The 27,683-nt window shown below is 40.0% G+C and overlaps 1 protein-coding gene across 1 annotated transcript in view; it reads right to left on the bottom strand.

The window, feature by feature from the left end:
• The window catches only part of GNS (glucosamine (N-acetyl)-6-sulfatase), a 58,166-nt gene extending 33,388 nt beyond the window's left edge, over window positions 1-24,778 (bottom strand). Inside the window, exons 1-9 of the mRNA XM_082738300.1 lie at window positions 24,364-24,778; window positions 19,345-19,404; window positions 16,141-16,347; window positions 13,528-13,593; window positions 12,613-12,711; window positions 11,029-11,196; window positions 9,302-9,384; window positions 8,001-8,119; window positions 5,769-5,872 (exon numbers count right to left, since the gene is read on the bottom strand). Of these exons, the coding sequence (XP_082594426.1) occupies window positions 5,769-5,872; window positions 8,001-8,119; window positions 9,302-9,384; window positions 11,029-11,196; window positions 12,613-12,711; window positions 13,528-13,593; window positions 16,141-16,347; window positions 19,345-19,404; window positions 24,364-24,552 (1,095 nt within the window). The 5' untranslated portion in view covers window positions 24,553-24,778. The remainder of the gene's footprint in view (window positions 1-5,768; window positions 5,873-8,000; window positions 8,120-9,301; window positions 9,385-11,028; window positions 11,197-12,612; window positions 12,712-13,527; window positions 13,594-16,140; window positions 16,348-19,344; window positions 19,405-24,363) is intronic.
• Window positions 24,779-27,683: the final 2,905 nt, after the last annotated feature.

Raw genomic sequence — 27,683 nt, 5'->3', positions numbered from 1 at the left:
TAATGGGACCACATATGTAATTTAAGATTATCTACTAATCACATTAAAGTAAAAAGGGGAAGAAATTCATTGTATATATTTTATTTAACTTGGTATGTCAAAAATAGTACTATTTCAAATGTAAGCAATGTAAGACATTTAATAAGATTTTATCTTTCTTTTTGAGCTGAGTCTTTGAAATCTGGAATGCTGTACTTGTAACACATCTCAGTTTGGACTATCACATATGTTTTGGCTCACCAGGCACAGTGGCTGGTGGCCACTGTGGTGGACATGCAGGCTTAAAGTCACTTAAATCACAGGCTAGGGAAAACTCAGAGTGGTGAAGACAATCCACCAGGGATACCAGGGGAGTCAAAGTTTACCGAGCACCTATTCTGTGCCAGTCCTTACGGTTTATCCTCTGTTAATCCTCGCTGCCACCCCAGGATGCACTATTTCCCCTGCTTTACAGATGAGGAAGTGAAAGAGAAGTAACTGAAACAAAATCAAAAGCTTGTAAATCGAAAAGCTACCATGTACTGAAAGGAAATAAAAGTCTTCAGGATTGTTGAGACAATGCAGAGCATCGTAGAAAGGTCAAGGTGGGGGGGATTAAAAAAGTGAAACCTAACTCAGGAACTTTTCATTTAAAAACAAAACCGAAAGTACAGAAATAAAAGGCAAGAAAACGTCTTCAGAGCACTGTTCATCAGGGGCCAGGTTTCCTGGCAGCTATGAAGGGCTCATACAGGGCCGAGTAATATACTTATCTTGGCTCTGAATCAGTAAGTTTAACGCTAAGCTTCCAGAAATCACCATTCAGTGGTAAGCCACTCACGGGAAAGGCAATCCTTTCTTTACTTTTATACTTAAGTGAAACAAGTTAGGAAATTCTAGATTCAAGAATTAGAATGGATACTATGGGACCATGAGCGTAATGACTTCTAGAAACACTAGCAATTAAAGTCCTAAAACAGTACTGCTTCTATCACTAAGTATAAAAGTTACTCAGGAAAAAACTCACAAAAATGTCCCCAGGGATTATCCAAGACCCAGGGTAAGAGATATCTTCCCTAATTCCAGGTCTCTCAGGAAGACCGAGCTGCTCTGAATACAGTCAACAAGAGTGGGTATGAATACAGAAGAGATCATGGCAGGAGAGAAGAGACAAGCACAGATATAACCTCAAGAATCAGATCAAAGCAACAAGACTCTGATGTGTGACTCAAAAGACCTTCAGTTATGTCTAGGACATGAATGAAGTGAAGTCAAATCCACAGGTATTACTAACATGTCCAAGGCAGTTTTATAAAGAAGAAAAAAATAAAAATAAAGTAGACACCAAAATTGTAAAACCTACAGAGATTTAAAATGGTGACATAAAAATAAAGTAGACACCAAAATTGTAAAACCTACAGAGATTTAAAATGGTGACTGCCTGTTTCATCAGGAAACACTTAAAAAGCCATCAATTACATGATGGGAGGCTCTCTCAAATGGCAGTCGTCTTTGTGGGGAGAAAGGTCTGGAAGTTTCAGTACAAATCAAGAGTCACTAAGATTTGTCCCAAGTACCACAGACATCATCCCAGGACTCTGTTCCCAGCTATCTGCAATAATCACATTTTCTCTAAAAAGTAATAAATTCTCTTCCCTTTCAGGCTTTAGTTTGACTAAGAGGGAAAGAATCTCAAAACCAGCAAACTACATCAGAAGATGGGAGACTTCTAGAGGATACTGAGCATGAGTGAAGAATCCAACAGAGACTTCTGTCTCTGGTTTTTACAAACAAGAATCAGAATGGATACTACAGGCCCATGATTATAATGACTTCTAGAAACACTAGCAATTCAAGTTCCTAAAATGGTACTGCTTTTATCACTAAGTATAACCTTAAAGATTCATTTATGGATTGGAATTAAAAAGCACTGACAAGACCAAAAGTAAATTATTTCATAATCGCAGCCTCACAGCTTGGGAATGTTCTTAGGATTTATGTATATAGATATTATGATCAAATAAAAACCCTTAGAAAATTCTGGGGCATGAAATCAAAGGATATCATGCTTTGGAGCTGCTCATTTTTTTAGCTCTAGAAGAATGACAGTGCTATAGAGAATTACGCAGGAAAAAGTAAGACTGCTCTACGGAGGATACACTGGGTTTCCAAATGGACATTTAAGCCCTGATATTACAGAATTCATGTAGAGTTATCAAAGGAAAGGCTGCAAGCACACCAGACAGCACCCCAAACCCATGTAGCGAAAGGCACTGAAGAAAGGAGAGGACTCCCCACATCTTGGGCTACTCTGCATTTACCCCTCAAGCCCAGCTTCCCTACGTGAAGAAGCCAGGGCGTCACTGAGTTACACTTGTGAATTCTCCACTTAGCATTCTCCCAATTTCACACAGGGAAACAAGGCTTACCTGGCCAGTCCTCGGGCCAATATTGCATCTTCTTGACCCCCCAGTTCCGTTCTATTTCCCCTGGATCATGCTGTGTCATTTTTTTCTCCTACTAACCTTTTCCTTTCTTAAAACCCTTCTGATGAATTTCTACCACCAAATCTGAAGCTAGCATCACTTCCAGCCAGGAGAGAAAACCTTAGTAAGCCAGTCTTTGGCATCCACGCAGACCACTTCTGTTCTGCTCTCCCAACGGCTAACACAAAGCTAAGCCCACTGGTCAAACGTACCCTGTTTTGACCATCAGCTTTTGACAGCTCAGCTTAACCCTGCGCCTCTCCTGCAGGATGACTGGCACCGAGACAAGTACCCTGTCAACACAGGATAAATGACCCACCATCTCTGACACTCTTTGTGCTAGGTGAAGGCTGAGCATTTCATACTTCTCAAACTACATCTGTCAGCACAGCACCACCCACCAAACCCCACCCTACCATGGATTTTGAGAAGAGACACAGTTAATTTTCAATCCCGGTTCTGCCACTTACTATGTGACCTTGGTAATAACCATTCAGGCAACATGATGTCCCCCAATGTGTGTTAAGGGCAGGGTATTCTAAGCTTAGACAGTGCCTCTCTTCTAGGAACTCCCCCAAGTAAAAAAACACAAACTCAGCAGGGTGTGGTAAGTGTGAGGGCAGCCAGGACAGGGCAAGGGCACCTACCCCAAGTGGGGGTGGGGGGTGTAGTGACTCTCCAGGCAGAAACCCCAAACCAAAGCTCTCAAGGACAATTAGTGAAGTGGAAGGGGCATTTGCGGGGCATTCCCAAACAGAAGGAGCAATCATCAGACAAAGACAAGGAGGTGAGAGAGATGAGACAGAGAGAACCACTTCACTTAGAAGTGACAGTGGTTCGGTACAGCTGCCATTCTGTCCCCTGGGCAAGCCAAGCTCATTCTTCGATGTGTGACTTCCCATTTATTGTTCTTCTCAGAATGCCCTCCCACAGATCTCTGCAGGACTAAACCCTTTCCAACACCCAGGTCTCTGCTCAAGTGCCTCAGAAGCTTTCACTGACAACTGTAGTGGAAGCATCTGGCTCTCCAGGCACTGAGAGTTAAGAACTAGTCTTTCCTGACTGCTCAGTGCTGTGTAGCCAAGCCTGCAGGCATAAGATATTTAAATATTTTCTGAGCTATACTGTAATGGTTAGGTACAGACTCTGGAGCCAGACTCCAATATTTGATAGCAGACTCTGATATTTTATCTTGGGCATGCCATTTAACTTCTACACCTCAGTTTCCTCACCTGTGAAATGGGTGTAACAGTATCTCTAAGTGGGTTCCTATAGCTAATACACTTAGAATAGCACCTGTCACACACTAAGCATTCAAAAAGTGATAGATATTACTGTTGAAATGGTTTCCTAGGAACCAGGTTTCATTCAGACTGCTTGGAGAAGGTCAACTTTTCTGATTTTAATATTTAGATGCCGCTGTTAACTTGAAGATAAAGGGAACTGTTTGGTTGATGGGCAGCTGGCTGACACATTCCATTCCGTTCTCATTTCACTTCCTTCCCCACGCTGGTTAGAAATGGCCCTAACAGCCCTGCTCCTTGGAAATGCACACAGCTGCCAACATGTTTTGAGTCCACTCCAACACCAAGATCAAGAAAACACTTTTAAGACTAAGCAAAGTAAGTCAACCAGAGAAAGACAATTATCATATGATCCCACTGACATGTGGTATTTAAGAAACAAGAGAGAGGATCATAGGGGAAAAGAGAAAAAAATGCAACAGGACAAAACCAGAGAGGGAAACAAACCATAAGAGACTCTTAATGTCAGGAAATAAACTGAGGGTTGCTGGAGGGGAGCTGGGTGGGGGAATGGGGTAACTGGGTGATAGACATTAAGGAGGGCACACGATGTTATAAGCACTGGTGTTACATAAAAGTGATGAATCACAAAGAGACCTGTACCCTTGGGGCAAATAATACATTATATATTAATTTTTTAAAAAAGAGTGATGAATCACAAACCTGTACTCGTGAAACAAATAATACATTAGATGTTAATTAACTGAATTTAAATTTTAAAAATTCTAATAAATAAATAAAGGGCTAAAAAAAAAAAAAAACAGACTTAATGGTCCTCTAAACTCGCCTATCTCCTTTGAAAGGAGACCCATTCACATGGTACTGGATTTGTAGTGGGAAATGACTGGCTTTAGGAATGCAGGTGCTAAGAAAAAAAGAAAACTAAAAAGAAATTACAAAGGCCATTTTACCTTTCTGAAGAATTTCAACAGAATTCCATCATGAGCATTATAAAAAGAAATAAGGGTATTACACTTAAACATTAACCTCCAAAATTAGACTAAAGTACCTAGTATACCCAGAAAGTCTGGCCAGTTTTCCAATTCTAGCTTAAGTGATGTATTTGCTCATTTTCTTTTGTCTCACAGAGCTGGGACTGAAATTGTGTTATTAGAGAAGAGAAGACATAACTAGTAGAACTTATCAATTCTTATCTTCCAAGCATTAGACCAAAGCGTTTTGGATAAGAGTGTCTAGAATCTCTAGGAAAAACGTGCCTCAGTATTTGGTACCAAGTTTGGAAAAAGACACTGAAACCAAATAGAAATGGCAACAAAAGAAAGTGGTACATTATGACAGTTCTAGGAGAGAGAATCAGTAAAACAAATGCATGTGGGACAAGCAGTTCCACAGAGAGAGGGAAATAAATCCTCTGAAGACATGCTTTCTATAGCCTTATATTCAGTGAGGTCAGACTGGCAGCAGCTATCAGCAGGGAGGTCAGATATGCAGAATCAGAATCTGCATTTTAACAAGGTCCCCAGGGGCATTTGCCTTAGCTCTTAATCTACAGGGTAGTAGGCCCCAAGCTGGGCTGCTTCTTTGTATTACCTGTGGACTTAAAAAAAGCAGAGGCTGGGTCCCTATTCTAGTTCAAGTGAGTCCACTAGAACCATTCTGGATGTTTAACCTTTCACAATTTCAGAACATGATGTTGAGGACAGTGGTAGCAAGTCACTGCTCCAGGACAAAGTAAAGATTTAGTCTCGAAGGACAAATCAAAGCTACTCCTAGTGATATATGGGAGGATGGTGGGGGGGGGGAGAATACAATTAAAAGAAGGTGGCCAGGAGTTTAAAAAATAAGTAAATAAATAAATAAATAAATAAATGAATAAGGGAATCACCGACTCCAAGACTTATAAATACACTCACAAGATCTTAAGCCGAACACAAATCATCCTCGTAGGAGAAGTCTAATCAGCCTCCTCTTCAGAGAACAGCCTTCTTTTCTCAGGCAAGTGCTACCTGTAAACAGCGTCAGCTTCTCAGGCACCTACCTTGCTTGTCTGATTTGGTTTGATCCCAGGTCCCCGAACCAGCAGTGGAACTTTGATATCAAACTCATACAGCTGTCTTTTGTCTATCGGCAAAGAAAACTGTCCTGAAAACAAAATACAGGGGGTAAAGAAGGAGCTAGGAAAGAAGTATCACACACATATTCAATCAATGGACAGTAAGAATGCAAACAACTCTGTTCTATTTATGGGGCTTTAATAGAAAGTTTATAATCGCTTAGGTCTCTTATTACTACAAGGCAGGAAATGAGTTCATCTTTAAACTAATGCGTAGGGGGACTCCTTGGTCTAAGATAAGACAAATTCAGCAAAAACAATGACTGGAAAGTACTGAAACACAAATACATAATTTATGTAGGATACTCAACCTGACCACAATTGAATGAGGTTACTCTAAAAACTGTCAATAAAGAGCCAAAGCATTTATCTGACCTTTCCTGAATAAACTGCATTTCAAGATAACCAGTTGAGTTCTTCTCTAAGGAATTCCAACTAATAAATGCAAAAAGACAGAGTTACGAAGTCAACATTTTGCCATCTTTAAGAGAATAGTAGATTAAAGCAAGAATGAATCATCAATGGAACCTTCAGCCACAAAAGGTTCATAGGTCAGGCTCAGGTTGGCACCACATGAGCCATCAATTAATAGCAGCATCGCTAAAGTGGGCCAACCAGACACCATCATGAACTGATGTAACAGGAAGTACGTATCAGTATCACCAAGGAAACATTCTTTCTGAAAATGGCAATTTTAAAAAAATATTTATTTATTTATTTATTTGACAGAAATCACAAGTAGGCAGAGAGGCAGGCAGAGAGAGAGAGAGGAGGAGGCAGGCTCCCTGCTGAGCAGAGAGCCCAATGTGGGGCTTGATCCCAGGATCCTGGGATCATGACCTGAGCCGAAGGCAGAGGCTTCTGAGTCACTCAGGCACCCCTGAAAATGGCAATTTTTATTAAGCCTCTAGATCTAACTACCCATCTATAGAAAATGCTGACTAAAGAAACAGAAGTTAAGGAATCCTGAGAATGCAATTAGCCAGATCTAGAATGTGAGATATTCTGAACAAAAAAAAAACAAACAAACCCCAAAACCCTTTTCCCAATAAATCAGTGGCAGTAACATTCTCAGGGCACATGAAAAAATACAGGTAGCATGCGAACTTCGTCTAGATCCTGATACGTAATAGATTAGTCAGAGGCACAATGGAGAGTTCATGTACAGAATCACAATGTCTGAAGTTTCTTCAAAACCTTCTAAACAAAATAAAGACAAACATGGGGAAGATAGGAAGAATTCAAAAGACTGGCCACACATAGCTGAAAAGCGAAGCCGGGAATGGAAGTTATTTTATTAGTCTTTACTTTGAGTGCTTAAAAATATTTACAACGAAACATTAACTGCCTCATCAATCTGCTCCCATGCAAGTGAGCCCCAGGTTAGTAGTTTTCAAGTTTATTAAATTGATACGCTGGGAAAGAAGACATTCATTTTTAAGAATATCCAAGTGGAAAAAAGGAAAGTTAAGGATATGGGGCTGACTAATACAGGGTTTTAAAAAGACAAAACATAAAACAAAAAGATACATATACACACACACACACACACAAAAAATCAATAAAACACCCCACAATTTCACAAGAAATTTCAAGACAACCTTCTCTTGTTCTTTCTATGTAAAATCTCTTACCCCTAGTCTACTTGCCCTTTAAATCTAGTTCAATTTCAGAGGGCCTGGGTGGCTCAGTCAGTTAAGCGTTTGCCTTCGGCTCAGGTCATAATCTCAGGGTGCTGGGATAGAGCCCTGAGACAGGCTCCCTGCTAGGGAGCCTGTTTCTCCCTCTTCTTCTATTGCTCCCCCTGCTTGTGTGTGCTCATGAGTGCATTCTAATAAATAAAATCTTAAAAAAAAAAAATCTAGTTCAGTTTCTTCCTTTTTTCCTAAAGCCTATCTCTAATCTAAAAAGGTCACTCTTTCCTCCCAAATCCTAGAACATCATGTAACTTGGCACATGAAATAGCAAATAATGACACGTTTCCCCACGTTTGAATGAGTTGACTTTCTAACTAGAGGAGTCCTGAGGGCAGCAGCCTCCCCCTCTGGCCCACCCACTGCTACAACAGGCCTAGAGCTCCCTGCTAGTGCTACTGACTGGGTGAAAAAGGAAAGGCACCTAATCAATGCCACAGTAATACGCCAGTCTGCCCCTTACCTGTGTGGTAGCCGTTGTCTGAGGTATAAAAGATGTAAGTGTTGTTTAGTTCCCCATTGAACTCCAGTCTCTTGACCAGTTTCTCCACAAGGTCATCAACTGACAGTAAAGTTTGCCACCTGCATGTACATAGAGGGTGACAACAGAATTTCAGAACAATAGCTGAAGGAATGCTATCTTGCCAAAAAAGCAGGAGCAAAGTCCAAAACAAAACCACCCAAAGTCCCCAAACCTCTTTTCCTCGGACCCCTCCCTAGGGTGTGTGTGTGGGGGGGTGGGGATTAGAAAATCCCAGAACATAATGAGTTCATTCCAAATTTAACGGTTTCCAAAGAAATGAGGCTTTTAAAAGCAGTTAGTTTTATTAACACTGGTGGTGACAGCAGAAAATGGAAGGGAAACCTGTCAATTCAGTACTGATTAGCACAGATTAATTCAGATAAACCTACGCCACAACAACGTTTAGGGGTCTATTTAGGGGTCAGCAAGCTATAGTGATGGGCCAGTTTGCCCACTGTTTTTGTTTTTTAAATTGTGATAAAAGACCACACAACATAGAATTTACCAACTTAATAAATTTTAAGGGTACTAACAATAGTATGAAGTATATTCACACAGTGAGGCAGATCTCCAGAATCTTTCCTTCCTGCAAATCTGACGCTCTATACCCATTAAATAATTCACCATTTTTATACAGTTTTACTGGAACACAGTTGTGCTCATTCAGTCACATAATGCCTAGTTCTACTCCACAGGCAAAGCTGGGTAACTGCAACAGACACTGTCTGGCCTCACAGGCTATGATTATTTACTCTCTGGTCCTTTACAGACAAAGTTTGCTAGCCCCTGGTATAATCTAAATACATCTTTAGAGAGTGTAATGAATTTTTAAGAACTGACTTAAAAGAAATTCCTTGAAATTCCAAACAGCAACGGCAAATATTCTGTTCTAGTCTAAGTCTTTGGGTCTTATGCAAATACTAGGCCTGATGTCCCACAAAGTGACCTTTTCTTCAGACATAGAGAATATATATATATTTTTTTAACCAAAATGCTCCAGTTTGCAATTCTGTTTTAACAAGTCATGAAAATGAATTGTTTTATTAGTCCTCAGGTCCAAAGACCATCTCCTATACCTTCTGGGGCAGCAGACCTCTGAACAGTCTCTCCCATCAACTTGCTACCTGTTGATCTTGTGTCAAAGATAACCACATTGTGCAGTCCCCTGGTTCATGGGCTGATTTGGAAGGTCCTCAAAGACCAGCTACCAGAGTACCAGCTACCAGAGTAGCAGCACTTACCTTTTCCGAAATGCATTATCTAAGAACTGTATTGAAGAATTAGTCATTGGGGTCTTGGCTTGCCTAATTAACCAGTGCTTGTTCTAAGATTTAAATGAAAATAAAAAGTTAGCACGAAATCATACAATCAAATAAACTGCTAGAGTACATTATGAAAAGGAACATTTTACACTTCAGCAAAAAGGAACTTACTGGAGCATTTAGAGAACTTCAGACTTCCTCTTCCCTGCGCCATGTGTTCCTAAAAACACTTTCTATATATTATCACTCATTCTTTATCTTCCCAGTGCTCCCTAATGAAAGGAGGCCTGGGCTCCTTGTTAGCAGCATTAATCAGCATTTAAAGATATTTAGTGAAAGATATTGGGAAACTACTGGCTAAAAGGAGACTAAATCTGTAACACTGAGTCTATGCTTTGGGTCTACTAACCAAACTATAAAATGGTAAATATTAACATTACCTTCCAATAATTTTTGCCTTAAAAATTTAGTCATTACTCTATCAGCCTCTATTTTCCTACCCAAGATACTGATTATCCTAGAACCTTGTGAAAATCTCATCATAGCAATTTCCTAAAACCTCAAGCTCAAATCTAGAGAGTTCTTCTCATTTAAAAAAGCACTCACAGTTCTAAAAAACAAAAACATATCCATACATCATTAATTCTCTCCTCTCTACTTATAAAGCCCTAAGTTACCACCTCCCAAACTATCAGCCCCAAAGTGTTCTTAGTTAAGATGTTTGAGAAGTGTTATACCGCATATCCTCCTGCTGGAAATTCATCTTGGAACAGGAGTAACTCTGAGAAATTCTGCAACAAGGTGATTAGTTAAAATTTCTAAACTTACTTGCTCATGAGAACTTTTATTAACTTCTTTTGGAACGTGGATAATGGCCCTCTAGTTCAAAACTCAGTTCTCTCAGCTTTAAACATCCTACCTAAGCACTTGCCTACTTGCCAGGCAACATGCTGCATAATTTCTATGTTCTTCAGTCCATACTGCAGCTGCATGAGCAATCAGGACCTCCCACTTTATTTCTCCCACTTTCGATAGAGAAGCAGAAGTTAAGCATCTTGCTTCCAGCTGGGTCACTTGGCTCGGAAATGGTAGTGCTGAGCCTAATCCAAGACTCATTCTACTATACCTCCCCAGCAATTAAGATTTCTGGGCAAAAGGCACGAGGCAGTATAGAACTTCTGCCTTTGAACCAGTGAACAACCTACCCTTTGTGCCAAGGGAAGTGTAAGTAACTAGCATATGAGGCAAATATTTAGGTTGTGGCCCTTAATTACATTCCCTGCTCTGGCTCACTTCTCTATTCAACTTCCCTTTCCAGTCATATTGCACTATGTCACCCCCTCTTTCCTGTGCGTCAGGAAAGGTGAGGGCCACCCACAGGGGGGCGCTGCAGGCCTAGCTCAGCCCCACGGGATGTGTCTGAGCCACTGCCACATGGGAGGAGAGGTGGCACAGAGATTAGAAGAGCCTGTAGTCAGTAAAGATAGCACTTCTTTAACATTTCCTATAGATTCTCCAGCTGCTAACCAGATGTGGCAAGATTATCTCTCCTGAAGCAAGTTTACGCTATTATACTCAAGACAGGCACAATTAACCTTTAAAATATCTCGAAGGAAAACCAACTACATGGCTCAAAAGCTCTCTAACAAGGTAATATATAGTTACTTATATCAAGTGTGGTTTAATTCAAGGTTAGGGGAAGCTACCGTTCCATGGATGTTGAAGTTCTTATTCCTTGGTGCAAAGACATTCTGGAAACTCTTCTGGTACTGAGGTGCAGCTGTCCAAGGAGAATGAGGTGCTGGTGTGGAGATCATCATGAAGAACGGCTCAGAGTTGGATTTGTAGTCCAGGAAGCCCAAGGAGATATTAGCCTGAGATATACACAGATCTGTCATCTTCTACCCTACCCAACAGTTCAGGACTTGAAAGATGCATGTATATAAGGGGTATAATTTATAATTAGCTTTTAATCAATCTTAAGAATTTTAACAATCTTAATGTTAACACAAACTATGTCAAAGTTATTACAAGTGTGTTGCTGAAACAAATATTAGGGTTTTAGGCAATACTTATTTAAAAAAGTGGAAAAGCATACCATCCTAAAAAAGCAAATAAGATCTTAGTGATTTCGCATGATCTAAAAGTTGTTTTGCCTTCCATTAGGGTAAAAATAGTAATGCGGCTTTTTAAGGATTATTTTGCACTAATATGGCCTAAAGTATGTCTCTGTTGCCTTAAAATATATAAAAAGAGAGTCAATCTAATTCACAGTAGGACAGGTGGATTAAGTTACCTTAATCTTAGAAAAATATACAGAGCACAGATATCATAAGTTATGCCAGCTCAAGCAGCTAAGCTAAATGAATAAAATTAAATCCAAACATATTCTACCAGCATTTTAACTTATATTGACTTACATTTTTCATTTGCTTATCTGGAGCTACATTATGAAAATGAAAGCATCCCACACACGTTATGTGTTTTTATTGTTCTAGTTGATTTATAGCATCATTTACTCCCATCACTGAACTCAAAGGATACTGACTGCATCAATTTCCACCCGCCTGGTTACTCTAGGCCTGTCAGAAGCCTGTGGTTCCAACATGCCAAGCACACTTCTGCCTCAGTCCCTGCAAACCCCTTGTTCCCTCTGTCTGTGCACCCTTCCCACTGATCTGCACAACTCACTCTCACCTCTTTAAGCATTATCTAAGTAACTCCCATACCTTGCCAGATTTATTTGTCTACCTGATCACCAAGAGTGACTCTGCTTCATTTACTTAACACCTGCTATGCTGGGTGCTGAACTATTTGGTGAATTAATTCTCTGTGAAAGGTCTGTCATTAGAAACACCTTAGACAGGAAAGGAAAGTCCTAAATTTACGTAGTTTCAGGAATTTTATATAAAAATCCACAAAGCCTTAAGAACTCCCAGTCCCTAGCTCCCCACCCTCATGGTGAAGCTGCCATTTCCTAGCTTGTGAGTGAATCTGGGGTCAAGAGTAAGAACCTCTAAAGTAAAACCTCTTCAAAGTAATCTCTATAGTCTTAAGAGATTAGCCTTTGGAAAAGGATTTGTTGCTGGAATTTCAAGAACATTAACTCTGAGCCTGGCTTATATACAAAGAAAAAGTCCCTCAGGAGTCTTTAATCAGTTGGAAATACTTTTTGGCAGTTAAATGAAGTTATTATTCATTCACATTACTCAACAAGACCAAGTCCAAAGTCCTAGGCAGAGGTTTCAATCGTGAGCCAAACTTGCAAGGACAGAGCCTTGATAACTCACCAGAACATCTGTCAGGTAGTCCACGCTGTAGTTTTCACCATGCTTCCGTGCCTTCCCATTGATAGACAGGGTATAGTTATAGTATTTAGAATTCTTTTCCTATTAGACAGGAAAGTAAAATTTGTTAAGCGGTTAGCACACTAGAAAGTCAGAAATCATGCTGGGCTATACTCTGTTGCAATAGGGATAAGACATTTTGGGTCGCCTGGGTAGCATGGTTGGTTAACCGTTTCGGCTCAGGTTGTGATCTCAGGGTTGTGAGACTGAGTTCCGCATTGGGCTGAGACTCTCTCTCTTTCTGCCCTCCACTTCCCCAGCCCTAGTCAAATAAATCTTTAAAGAAAAAAAAAGGCATTTTTTAAAAAAGGGAATTACTCATTTAGTACTGAACCGGATTTTTTGACTAGAGTTTTATTAACTATTAGCACAGTTTCAATAATCTGTCGTAGTTTAAAAAGCCACAAGTAGATCAGACAGAACAGCAAAATATGTAACTAAACCTGGTGTGATGCAGGAAAAACATCTCCCAGAGGAGTGACTCACAAATCAACAGACTTTAAGAGGAGAAAATAGCTAATCAGGGACGCCTGGGTGGCTCAGTTGGTTAAGCAGCTGCCTTCGGCTCAGGTCATGATCCCAGCGTCCTAGGATCAAGTCCCACATCGGGCTCCTTGCTCCGCAGGGAGCCTGCTTCTCCCTCTGACTCTGCCTGCCATTCTGTCTGCCTGTGCTCGCTCTCGCTTGCTGTCTCTCTGACAAATAAATAAATAAAATCTTAAAAAAAAAAAAAAGAAAATAGCTAATCATAAATGCAGAGCAACTTATGTCAAAATCAGAGCTAAATGAGAGAGTAAACATATTCTATATCTGTAGGGCTGTGTGTGTTAACTGTCACTGGCTTCAATAATCACTCACCAAGGCGTACCAGTAACTCCAGCCGAGAGGGACATGTTCCAGTCCACCTGCATCTGGGGCTCCATACTGAAAAGCAAGACAAACAGGACATCAGAAATGCTTAGCTATGACCAGATCAATAAGAAAGAGGAAGCTTTTAGAATCCTTTCAGATCAGTGCCTGAAACCAGATGTTCAATTTTCCCAAACACATGAATCAAGTCGAAAAGTAAAGAACACTAAAACCTAGGAACTACTGAAGGAGGAGTTTGTAAACTATGGCCGTAGGCCAAATCTAGCCAGCCAACTGTTTTATATGATCAGTAAGCTAAGAATTTTTTTCCATTAAAAAATACAAACAGCAATCAATAGAGGAGTATTCTGTGACATGTGACAGTTACAGGGAATTGAAATTTCAGTCATGAAGTTTTTTTGGAACGCAGATGCACTCATTTTGGTTTGTGTCTTTCTATCTGCTTTCATGCTACAACGGCAAGGTCAAATACAGGAGCCCCCCTTATTTGCAGTTTCATTTCCCATGGTTTCAGTTAACCAGTGGTCAACCGAAGTCCAACAGCAAATAAGCCTCCTGCCAGAAGGTCACAATGCCTGTCCTTCACCGCTCTTCTTACCATGTAGGTATTTTATCATCTCACACCATCACAGGAAGGGGGAGTACAGTGCAATAAGACACTCTGAGAGACACAAGACACACATAATTTTTATTGCATTCTATGGTTGCAATTGTTCTATATGGTTATTAGTTGTTGTTAATCTCTTACTGTGCCTAATTTCTAAGTTAAACTTTATCACGGGTACATATACATAGTATATTATAGAGTTCAGTACTATCTGTGGTTTTAGGAATCTACTGGGGGTCTGGGGAAGCATCCCCGTGGATAAGACGGTGGGTGGGGGGAGTATTGTCATCACAAAAGAAAAGCTCAAAGTATTTACTTCTGGCCCTTTCTAGAAAAAGTCCATATAGCTTAGGCCACGAAGTTCGTTTCTGGAGTTACTGAAAGCGAAGACTGAACACTCCAACTGACCTTGTGGTTAATGACAACCAAAATAAGCAGACTATGAGCTCTCAGCTTATAACTTCACTTGTCCTGATGATGAAACCTACATTTGGAGCTCAATTTATTTGATGAGATGAATTAAGTGACCAGAGACTCATCCCATTTATCTCAACAAGGTTTAGTATTGCCCATTTATTTTTATTTATTTATTTTTAAAGATTTTATTTATTTATTTGACAGAGAACACAAGTAGGCAGAGAGGCAGGCAGAGAGAGAGAGAGAAGCAGGCTCTGCACTGAGCAGAGAGCCCGATGTGGGGCTCAATCCCAGGACCCTGGGATCATGACCTGGGCTGAAGACAGAGGCTTTAACCCGCTGAGCCACCCAGGCGCCCCAGTATATGTCCATTTAAAAAAGAATTTAATTTATGAGAAATCTTTGTATTTTAATGAATTTCTCCTAATTTTGTATACAGAATTTTTAAAAAAGATTATTATTTATTTACTTGACAGAAGGTACAGGAATAGAAAGAGCGGCAGGCAGAGGGACAGGGAGAAGTAGGCTTCCCCCTAAGCAGGGGGCCCGATGCGGGACTCAATCCCAGGACCCTGGGATCATAGACACTTAACCGACTGAGTCACCCAGGTGCCCCTATTTTTGTATACACATTAAGTGATCTCTGATAGGCAAAGTAGTATAAATTCTCTTTATGACCCACGTCTTACCTCAATAACCTAGTATCTGTACTTATTTCTCATGATTCTTTTCAAACTGACTTAACCTTCCTTCCAACTCACAAGGTTGAAAATTCTCCCAATTGTGGGGAGGGAAAGAACGAACAGAAAATTCAGATTAAATATTAGTATCTTTAGCAACCATGGATAAAGTATGTAAAAAAAATGTACATCTTTTCTTTGTCCTGCATCCCCAGTTTTACTATGAGAGAGAACCCAGACATTCCCAAATAAACGGTTTCCTCTAAGTTTGAACTCTGAGTAAAAGCTAAGACCAATGTGGTGAACCTGGGGGCCATGAAATCTGGACTTGGCCAGCTATAGTGGGTATCCCCTCATCCAGGCACCCAAGAGGCCAGCACATCCACCACTAAGCCAAATGCTGTAGTGGCCTGAATATCCCAGGCTCGGGGTGTTTTCCCTCTATCAGTGATCACTCCACATTTTCGAAAATGGGAACAAAAAGGGATAAGTCTGAAGTTGTTATAAGGCAGGAAAGGTGGCAGAAGGAAAAAAATTCTTCATTCTCTTCCTGATAAAGGGGAAATGGAGACAAAGATACCATGAGACGAACATGACAAGCAAAATCCTTGAAGAAAAAGGGGAAGATGCATCAGACAGCAGCAGTCATAGGACAATTAAAAAAAAAATGCTATGAGGCTATTTAAAGGAAGAAGAACTATAGTACTTAAATCATGTAAATATGTTCATGTAAGTAAATTCTTGTTTAATGTGCAGATTAGGAGAAAACTATACCAAAAACATTTTACATGACTCAAATGGATAATAATTTAAAAAAACATGAATTACATTAATTTACATTTATAAAGCTTTAAAAAAAAAAAAAAAAAAAAGGAATAATGAGATCATTCAACCTACCTCATTTAAGTATTTCCCTGCGAAAAAGGTTTGATAACCACACATCGATCTGAGAATTGCTGGGAAAGTATTTGGTTCTTGGATCTTCTGCCAAGACTTACTACTGCAGTTTCCCTCCAAAGTGTTGTTAACAACGTGATGATTATGTGGGTACTTTCCTGTCAAGATACTGGCTCTGCTCGGGCAGCAAAGAGCACTTGGCACATACTACAAAGCGAACAGAAGCAAAAAACCCAGTTACACAAGAAAGATGGATTTCTCCTCATTTCTAAAGAGAGTAAAGAAAGCTGCTTAATACTCTAATTTTGAATTTCTAGTTTCCCATGGAATAGTTTTTTGGTTTTTGTTTTTTTTTTTTGGTAACACATGACACACTTCAGAGCTGCTTTAAGTCACATAGTAGAGACTGTAAACAAACCAAGAGAAAAGATTTCTTTTTCAGCTGGTTTCTTGCTGCAGAATAAGTTATTCCAATCTCATCTGCCAAAGAAATACTTACATGGTAGGAGCTAGGTCTTTTTTTTTTTTAAAAGGCTTCATGCCCAACCTGGAGCCCAAAGTGAAGGTTGAACTCAGGACCCTGAGATCAAGACCTGAGCAGAGATCAAAAGTTGGATGCTTAACCAACTAGGCCACCCAGGCACCCCAGGAGCTAGATCTTAACCAAAAATAATGACTACTACCTGAATCTAATGTAGCTGAGAGGCAAAGGTTCATTTTCAGGATAATCGGTAGCTTTATATAATTCCTATATCACTTAATACACTGGACAGAGATTATTTTTTCTACTCTAATGATTTTTCCATTAGCTACTATCATCAATAAACGTAACCCATTTTACCTATTATTTGTGTATATCTTAGTACACATCACCAAACCACTTTACAGAGAATACTAGTTTATACCCACACCAGCAGGGAAGGAATGCTCATTCAAGTACACCCTTGCCAAACTTATGTATTATCCCTTATTAAATACTTGGCATTTCTTTGGGCTTTCAAATTGGATTTGGCATTTTTAAATACTGGTGAGGAAGAACATTCTCCACATGCATACTGACCAACTGTGTTTACGTGAATGACTTGTTCATGTGCTTTGTACATTTTTTTTGTACATTTTTTTCCTGGGGCATCAGCTTCTTGTTACATAAAATCTGAGTTAAGGAAGGATTCTGTCATGTTACAAATATTTGCCATTTTTTACTTTTGCTTTTTCAATTTTGTCAGATTATTTGACTTCTGTAATTTTTACATTGGCAAGACTTTTAATCCTTTCGCTTGTCTGCTGACCTATTTTTTTGGTCGCTATCACACTGTTTACTGTATCTTCATTTTACATTTTGTTATCTGGAAGGTCAATTTCCTCCTTTAAGAAATTACCTTGATTGTTCTAACCTATTTATCATTACAGATAAATTTAGAATCACTTTATTCAGCCTTTAAAAAATCTTGTTGGGGCGCCTGGGTGGCTCAGTGGGTTAAGCCGCTGCCTTCGGCTCAGGTCATGATCTCAGGGTTCTGGGATCTAGTCCCGCATCGGGCTCTCTGCTCGGCAGGGAGCCTGCTTCCCTCTCTCTCTCTCTCTGCCTGCCTCTCCATCTACTTGTGATTTCTGTCAAATAAATAAATAAAATCTTTAAAAAAAATTATTAAAAAAAATCTTGTTGGGATTTTGATTAGAATAAACTTATTAAGTATTCTTATTAAGTAGTTTTATTACATTACGAATGAAGTTCTATAACCTTATTTATAAACATAGGTCTTAACCATTACTGCCCAGCAGCTATACCTAGAGCCTGCATTTTCCTGCTGTATGAATGGGCTCTCTTCTCCCTCCTCCAGTACTTCTCTAACTGGTTATATAGAAGAAGATTATTTTTATTTTTTCATTTCTATTTTACTAAACTCTATTAATTTAAAAAGTTTTTGAACAATTCTACATTTTTTGGGTAGAAAATACAAAGAAGCGGAAATAATAATTATGTCTTTTTCCAATATTCCAGTTAATTCTGCAGGATTCATGCCGATCACAACAATTCAGAACAGCAGTAAGTGACAAGTATTGGGCCCCTGTCTCATCTCTAACAGCACTGGCCTGAGTCTTGCACCTTAACTATAAGGTGTGCTATTTGTTTGAAATACTCATCATAATAAGGATGCATTCTTCTAACAGTTCAATAAATTACCAGGAAAGGATGCTAAAATTTCAAAGGGCTTTCAAGCATCTATTAAGATGAACATTACTTTTTTCGTCTTTCAACTACTGATCTTGTTGGTGGACAATATAACAACCACTATTACGTAGTATTTACTGCAACTCAGGTGTTGATATAAGTGCTTGCTTTACATGTATATATTCATTTAATATCACAAAACCCTGAGACAGATTTTAGGACACTCAGTTACAAATGGGAAACTAGAGAGGTTAATAACTTGCCCAACATCAAACAGTTAGAAAAGAGGCAGAGAGAGCATTCAAAACTAGGTTATCTAGCTCCAGAATCTGTGCTCTTAAGCACAACACTAGTTGCTGTTTAATGGATTTCCTGATAAGCTAGGCTACTACTTACTTGGTTATGTGCATGGTTCCTGAATTTATTAGTATTTTATTATGGATCTTTGCAACTCTTTGCATCTCCTTCCTTCCCTCATTTGGGCTCACACCAGGCCTGAACTCCTAACCCTGAGATTGAGACCTGAGCTGAGACTGAGAGTCCGATGCTTAATTCAATGAGCCACCCAGGCACCCCTGCATCTATGTTTACATAGACATAGCTATTTATACCTCATACATCACATATATGTGTATACACACACAAGATACTGGTTTTGTTTGGTTGCTATTATTTTTCTCAGGCTGACTGTCAGGGTTAATAGGGCTTTGTAAAGTGGCTGGCAAGAGTTGACCACAAAGCAATTTACATTGCATAAATGTTACTTGATTCTTACAATTCATTTCCAAACCTCAAACAGTAAAGCTTTAAATATTCTCTAGTTCTGAGCTATAAATCAAACTGGCTTAGAAAATACCTACAATTAAGGTTCAAATTGTAAAAAGTAGTATTTCAATTAAAAGCATTTAAATCACATTATATAAAGTCCTTCCTTTAGATCAGGCATTTAACTAGGTCTCCCCAAAAGAGCATGCTTCTTCTTAGAACATCAACATCAAGTCTCACAAAATTAAGGTAGCTTTAAAACTTACAGCACTGGAGAAAGTCATCCCCATTTCTCCAATGAGAGCCTTGGTTTTCTTTAGTGGTGTCTGTGAAGTAAATAATCATCTGTTAAGCCATTTCCTCCAATAAAAAAAAAAAAAACACAGAGACCAAAACTCACGTTTTTTGCATCTTACTCGCAATGATCAGCTCCATTTGACACTAAGAAACTGCCAAAAGAGTTCTATTTCTGGAGATGAACCAAACAGGTTTGGTTACAGTCAGTTATATCCCTTGCAAAAGAGCAGTGGGGTCACAATGCCTGCAGGAAGGGAAAGTTCACAGCTGATAGCATTATTCTAGCAATGCTGATTTCAATGTAATGAAATTTTGGTGCTCTCTTTTGTCAGCAGCCCTCTCACAAGATAGATGGGGCAGATCTCCATTAATTCATCTTTAGGAGCATGATGTGGGCTAAGAGATGAAAGGAGCCTTCCCCTCTTTAAAAACAGAGAGGTTTTAGGTTCCCAGAGCCAGATAATGTCCCGAAGCCCAGAAAAGGACTCAAATATCATCAGTGATAGAGTCCAAATGCCTCCTTTTCAATCACAAGCTCAAAACCCCATGCACTAGGCCAATCACAACTTCAAGTAAGGACTTGAACCAGATGGCAAGTAGTAGAGACAATAATCTCAAATCCTAGAGTGAGGATAAAAGTATGAAGAAGGTCATTAAAATACAAATAAAAGGAACACTAACAATCTTTATTTAGATTCCAGACAACAAAAAAGGACCACTGAAGAGATTCTAATTTTAGTTGTATTTTATCAATCAGTTCATGATGATTTTGAAGTACCTTTGAAATCTGAGACCATATTCAGTATAGTTTTAAATATACCTTATAGTGCAGTAATTCCTTAAAGATCACCTAAATATGTGATTATGTTAACAAGGTTCTTGTTTATAATACTGTATAAACGACTCTCCCCCACTGTTTTATATAAATAGTAAAAAACCTAAAGAACCCATAAGCTCAAAAGGATGAGAATTCTAACTTATTTAAGAAGATCTTTCATAAGTGCATGAGTAGCTCCAGAATAGGTTTCCAAGGAGATGCTACAGATCTATAAGTCTTCGTTAACCTTCAGAAGCAATGTCACCAACTGAGATCCTCCAGAAAACATCACTGGGTGCTACTTTCAGGTAAAGAATATTGGGCTGAATTAAACACTGGTTTGACAAGAAATCTGAGTTATGACAACAGAGGGAGGGGAAATGAGAATACAAAATATAAATGGGAAAAAGGACATTGTGAGTTGATTATATGGAACTCAATCCTCAAACTGTTGGATAAATATGCAACAGTACTGAAGAATATCTAATTGTTTTTTATTTTTTATTTTTGAAGATTTTATTTATTTGACAGAGAGACACAGCGAGAGAAGAAACACAAGCAGGGGGAGTGGGAGAGGGAGAAACAGGAAGCCCGATGTGGGACTTGATCCCAGGATCCTGGGACCATGACCTGAGCTGAAGGAAAACATCTTCAGCTGAAGGCTGAAGGCTGAAGGCTTCCTTCAGCTGAAGGAAGACATCTCAGCTGAAGCTGTACCACCCATGTGCCCCAGAATATCTGATTTATAGTAAGACTATAGTATGTGATTATAACCCATTTGTTAAATACTTAACGTGTGTCAGGCACTGATCGAGGCCAGGGTGAACAGAAGACAAAAGGTCCTTGATCTCATGACCTCTGTATTCTTGGGGACTTAAATAACAGGTAGACAATCATTTCAGGCAGTGAAAAGTGCTATGAACACAATAAACCAGGATGATGTCCTTTAACTGGCGGGAGAGGGGGAAACTACTTTAGTTGGGTGGTCAGGAGAGGCCTCTTTCAGGAAGTAACTTGGGTACTCAGAGTTACATGATGAGGAGGCCAGCCATGCTAAGATCTAGGAAAAGGTGCTTCCAGGCTAAGTGAATAGCAAAGACAAGAGCTGCCAGAGAAGATGCACATGTGAGGAACAGAAAGAAGGCACATGTGGTGGAAGTAGCACAGCAAGTAAAGGAGACTGTGGGGTAAGACAAGGTCAAAGTGTTAGGCAGGAGCCAGCAGATGATGCACAGAGATTTTAGTGTCAATAAGAATTTGTCTTAATGACTGTAATTTTTATGCTGCTAACACCAGTACAGTGATAACCATGTCTGCTAAATCAAACAAATCCTAACAAGAACCACGCTGTACTGAAAATGTCTGTGTCTATGTTAATCTAAATGCTAAAATGGATCCTTAAGATACCAGCAAAGAGAGTTACAAGGTTGGTCAGGTCAAGATTGTACAACACCGCTTAAGGAGCAGTCAATCTGATACCTGGATCTGGGTAAATGCATTACTTGACTCATCCAAAGCAAATCCCTTCCATAAAAATCCTAAGGAGTCATTTACTTTTTTGGCTCCATGTATAGTGGCTCTGAAATAAAATTTTAACATATTTAATAATCATTGTTTTCAGCAAAGACATGATGTGTTCGTCCCCTACATTACATCATGGCTCCTTCCCTTACTTCCTTGAAATTTTGACCAAATGTCAGTTCTTCCAGGGTGAATGATTTTAGAAAGAGCAACCAGTGAAGTAGAGTGTATCCATCCCACCATAACATTCAAGTAAAATAAAATAGGAACTATTCCCTAAGCAAAAAACCAGAGTCCCACAGATGATACCTGCAACAAATACAGGGAAATGTTCAAGATGATCATAAAAGACGATTTCAAAGATGACTGAAAGATTCTACATGAAACACTACAGGAAGTACTAGAATCCTTCTACCTGAGCTGGTCTGGTGGACTGGACTACGGTTTATTTGGCCAACGATGGCAGCAATTCATAATCCTTTTTGAGCCAGAGACCTCATTCTCCACAAAATTGAAGATAAAATACAGAGTATTACGTATAAATTAAGGACTTCCATGATCCCCCTGGTGTTCCTATCATCTTAAGAATCTCTGATCTGAAGTATAAGTGAGTAGCTGATGTGGTTATGTGGAATGACATCTGTTAAGTCAGTATTCTAGAATATGAGAAAAATGGGGCTTCAAGATCATAAGACACCAGGCTTTGCTCCTTATTAGCTACATGAACTTTGGGCAAGTTACTTAACACCCTCTTAGTTTCCTCTTATTTAAGGGAAGGACAATATGTACAGCAGAGAACTTTTATGACTGAAACACAAGTATAAAATACTTCACACTCTTACTGCTCCAAGTAGGTTTTCAAATGCTGTTACTGTCTTAGTGATTTCCCTTCAAGTCCTGCTTGACAACTAGTGGTAGAATACCCTGGAAAAGGATACAAGAGAAGCCAGAATACCCCAGAGAGTTAAGAGCATTAAATTTGACTTGTTCCCCACTCAATTTTGGCTCTTTAGTATAAACACCTATAATAAAGAATCTGATACTGGTTTAAAGAAGCAAATACAACATGCTAAGGAGAAGATACCTCAAAGCTATACAGACCACACCTGTGTTCTGTAAGAATTAAGAAACTCAATTCTGAACACCTTATATTTCAGTGATAAACTTTTGTTTTCACCAGAGATGTAAAAGCTTGACCTTTTAATTGTCTTAGTCACTAAGCTATTACTAATTTTTGATAGAGATGGCTTGCCTTTTCCAGACAAAGCACTTTTCAAGGACGCACATAAAGTTTTTTTGAAGGAATTTTGTGAGGAGGGTCAGTGGAGTGGTGGGAATGGAAAAAACAAAGTAAATTCCAGGAGAGCAATTAAGTCAAGACTCTTCAATGTCAATGTGGTGGAGTAGAAACTAAAAGGCAATGAGGCATATGTGGCACAAAATGTAAATGCAAGCATCTTAAACATAAACCAGAAAAGTTTCTCAGCACTGTGAACACAGTCCTGAGTAAGAAATACATTTTCACTCATTATCCAGAAATATATCTATGGATATGCGTACCTTTATCATATATACCCACATGTATCACACCAACATTTTCTATTCTACTTTATTTCACAGGAAAGTAAAAAATCTGGGAGCTACTCACTAAACTGATTTCACAACTCACTTATGGGTTGAAATCGGCAGTTTGAAGGACACTGAGTGAGGTAGGGTGTTCCCAGACAGTGTAAGTTAGGAACCTCTTGCGTGAAGTGTTTTCATAGTCTCAGCACTTAGCTGAAAACAAAAAGATAACTGAAACGAAGAAATAAAGGACATATATATTTTCTTAAAAGATAAGAAAAATGCCATAACCAGGATCAGAGCACTCATCAGAATTTTGACCTGTTTCAACTACATAAGTGCCTTGGGAAAGCCACTTTCTGGAGCCTCCATGAGTAAGGGGTTGGGTAATGCGCCTGAAGGTCATAAATTCCAGAACTCTAAGATAAAGAAGCAAGATTCACTCTGGGAAACAATGAAGTCTCATAAAAAAAACACATTTAAAATGGAACACGGACAATAGTAGCAAATGTATCGGCCAGGTGTTCAATTAAGCTAATTGAATTCTCTCGATTCTTGGGAGGCAAAGCGCAGCCTGAAGAGTTTGACAACCTATCCATCAGATTAGTTGATCTCAGCACTTATTAAATATCGGGCACAGACACTATACATGGAGACAAACACAGAGGTGGCCTAGGTCCTTTAAAGAGAGAGCTGGACTTGTCCTCAGATCCTCTAAGCCAAAAGAAAAACGAGGCTTGCGTGCTCTTAGCCAGCACCTGCTCCTCGTTGGTTCAGCCCATCCCTAACTGGCGTCCACCTGTTTATTTTGAGCTATAAACGCGAACTCCGCAGCACTAAGGTCCAGGTTCGAACCTCTGTGTAGTGCGTGCATGTGTGCCTACTCAAAAGAGACGCGGGAGAGAAAGGAAACAGAGTCCTGCGGCCCCTCAAACTTGCGTATGGGGTCAGGCGTGGCAAAAGCAAAACCATCCAGGATCAGGCACCCAGCTCAGGGAACTGGGGGTGGGGATGGGGAAAGAGGACAAGAAACCTGGGGGTCAGCCGGGGAGATCGAGGGGCGGGGCAGAAATAGAAGCGTTACCATGCCGCCGAGCACTTCGTCCTGGTCGTCGGTGAGGAGCAGCACCACATTGGGCCTCCGAGAGCCCGTCGCCACCCCAGAGACCCCCAGGCAGCTGCCCAGCAGCAGCAGCAGCGCCGCGCTGCAGGAAGGCAGGTGACGGGGGCTGTTCCGCCGCGGCCCACTTGGGGCCAGAGGCAGGAGCCACATGGCAGACTGGGTTCCGGGGGTGGCCCCGGGACCGAATGGAGGGACGCGCAAGTGTCTGAAGACCAAAAGGCGAACGAACTGCAGGAGGAAGAGCGTTGCCGGGAAAGGCCGGGGGACTGGGGTCAGGCGTTTTCTCCCCTAGCACGATCACGTGAACCGGAGACAGGGGGCGGAGTACGCCTTGCGGTCACGTGAGGCCAGACGGGGCAGGACTGCGAACGGAAAGGGAGGCAGGGCGGATCGGTGGGCCGGAAACCGGAAGTGGGCTCAAGGGGCGAAGAACCGGTCGGGTTGGGGGTTTTGCGCTTGCTTTAGTCTCAGGCTCCGGTTGGCTTCGCGAGCGCTGTGTATGTGAACGCTTGGTGCGAGGGTTAAAAGGGAGAGAAGATGATGGGGCGTCTGAGTGGCTCAGTGGGTTAAAGCCTCTGCCTTCGGCTCAGGCCATGATCCCGGGATCCTGGGATCGAGCCCCGCATCGGGCTCTCTGCTGGGCAGGAAGCCTGCTTCCTCTCCTCTCTCTCTCTGCCTGCCTCTCTGCCTACTTGTGATTTCTCTGCCAAATAAATAAATAAAATCTTAAAAAAAAATGGAGAGAAGATGAAATGAACGAGGGAATCAGCTCACAGTAGGCGGTTAAGAGAAGGGAGGAGAGTGCTTACCTGGTAGTAAGGTCAGCTGGTGGGCGAAGTCTGGTCTCTGTCGTATTTTATTCTCGAGTCAACAGCCACTTACGAGAGCCTTTATGTTGAATCATTTCTCATTTTCTCTACAGCTCACCTGTTACACTCGAAGCTGACAGCCTAATACTACTTGGTGAATTTTTGAAAGCCCTTTTAGAAGATGTTGGAGGATATGCACATTGAACAAAACAAAACCCCTGAAACATGGTTACCCAACCACATTAAGTAATGGTTAGGGGGGAAAATTCCATGTACTAAGGCTCCAAATATTTCTGGGATACAGAAATACAGGTACAGCTCTACCTCAACCGTCTGCTAAAGTCTATGCAAACAGAATTATCCCTGGCAAGGTGAAGGGTCAAGTTTTATTCCCAACTTAGAGTAACAACCTGTACCTCCTGGCTCCTAACAAAGTGTATTTTCTCTAAGCGAGACCATCTGGCCTGAAAAGTGTTTTAAAACTCATGAAAGCACTATAATGAGTTAAAAATAATTGTGGGAGTACTTTGAAGTGTCATATATTCAACTGTAAGTCTTATGCAAAAGGAAGTGTTAACTTTTTGAAAAAAAAAATAGGTTTACAGAAGGCAAGAGAACCTTTACAAAATGAAGTAAAGTTCCACTGTAAGAAAAATTATTCTGAGAATCTGGTAAGAGTCGTTCCCAGATGGTCAAGGTACTGGGTTACAGCCTCAAACTATGCTCATTTTGCAAACTGGTGTAATAATCCCTAGGAAACCAAGACTTCCAGGAGACTTCTGGCACAAAGAAGAACCTGCATTGATGCCCCAAATTGTAAGATTATATCACTGGTCTTGGTTCAAGGCTACTTTATGAACTATCTGATGGCAGAGATTGTATAATTAAGAGCCAGCTTTATTCCAGATGCTAGACTAATGCTGAGGAGACACTGTTCCTTTTTCATGGAGCTTGCAGTCTAGTTGCAGAAAAATATACAATCTAATAATCACAGAAGTGTATAATTACAAATAAGGAGACATGCTATGAAGGAAAAGTAAATAAAGAAATCAACATTTTAAGGAAGTGGGGGGCTGACCTAATTTTTTAAAAAAGACTATTTATTTGACAGAGAGGGAGAGATCTTAAGTAGGAAGAGAGGCAGATGGGGGCGGGGAGGGGAGGAGCAGGCTCCCTGCTGAGCAGAGAGCCCAATGCAGGGCTCTATCCCAGGACCCTGAGGTCATGACCTACACCACCCAGGCATGGGGCAATTTAAGGAAATAAATTTTCTGTGGCCTTGAGGAGTTTAAATGGGAGATGATGTGTTAATGGGATAGTGGGGTGGTAGAATGTCTCCTAGGCACAGGGTACAGCATTGCGAGGATATTGAGGTAGTGCAAAGAACTAAAAGATGCCAGTGTAGCTGGAGCAGAGGAAGAGAAGGAGATAGAGAGGTAAACAGGGCCCAGATTATGTTAAGGATTTTGGTCTTTGTCATAAGGCTAATGGGGAATCACTTTAAGAGTAGGGGAGAAAATTCTTACATGAATTTGTATGATTACAAATTCATGATTACATGAATTTGTACAGATTAGAAGAGGATAAGAACGGATGAAAAGAGAACAAATCAGATTTTGTGGGGTGTGAAGCTTATATGCATGCAATTTGGCAAGGGTGGCTCCTTAAGAAAAAGAGTGACAATATAAATATAAAATTAGGTGCGAAAGTGAATATTTATTTAGAGTAAGAAAAGAAATAACCATATTACAGATTTTTTAAAGTAAAAAAATATTACAAATTGGAATGCAAAATTTTAAAATATAGTATTTTTTATTAATGAACTACAGACACGCTTCTCCATGCTCCTCCCACTGCTCCGCCGACATTTTCGGCTATGTACACTTAAATCGTCTCTTCATAAGAAAGTGGGTTTGTAATATATTCTATAGAGAGAATAGAAGATCATTTAGCCTTTTCTCTAGCATAGTTGATCAATTTTTTATTATCGATAGTTAAGAAATTGTTTTTCATCTTCAGTTCGTTATTGGTTATACACACACACACATATTTACTGTAATCATGTATTATGAGTTTATATCCTCTGCACTGATGTCAACTTGAGGTCAAGTCAGAAAGAAATTTAATATTTTTAATGAGTTTATATGGTTCACTTTCTTCACAAATTATCAAACAATTCAAGAGCCTAAATATTACTTTCATTTTCAATTTATCTCTTCTACAATTACTGTTTTCATTACGATCTGAAAAAAGTGATTACTATTTACTTTTCAATGTCAGGACAATTTCTTTTGATTTTCTCACCTTTATCACTTTAATTTCATATTCATGAACTTTTTTTTTTTAAAGATTTTATTTATCAGAGAGAGAGAGGGGGAGAGAGCGAGCACAGGCAGACAGAATGGCAGGCAGAGGCAGAGGGAGAATCAGGCTCCCTGCTGAGCAAGGAGCCCAATGTGGGACTCGATTCCA

The sequence above is a fragment of the Mustela nivalis genome, assembly GCF_964662115.1.
Source record: "Mustela nivalis genome assembly, chromosome: 7".
In the NCBI taxonomy this organism is placed as follows: Eukaryota; Metazoa; Chordata; class Mammalia; order Carnivora; family Mustelidae; genus Mustela; species Mustela nivalis.
The sequence above is the reverse complement of the archived record's forward strand: the minus strand, read 5'-3'. Positions and strand labels throughout refer to the sequence as shown.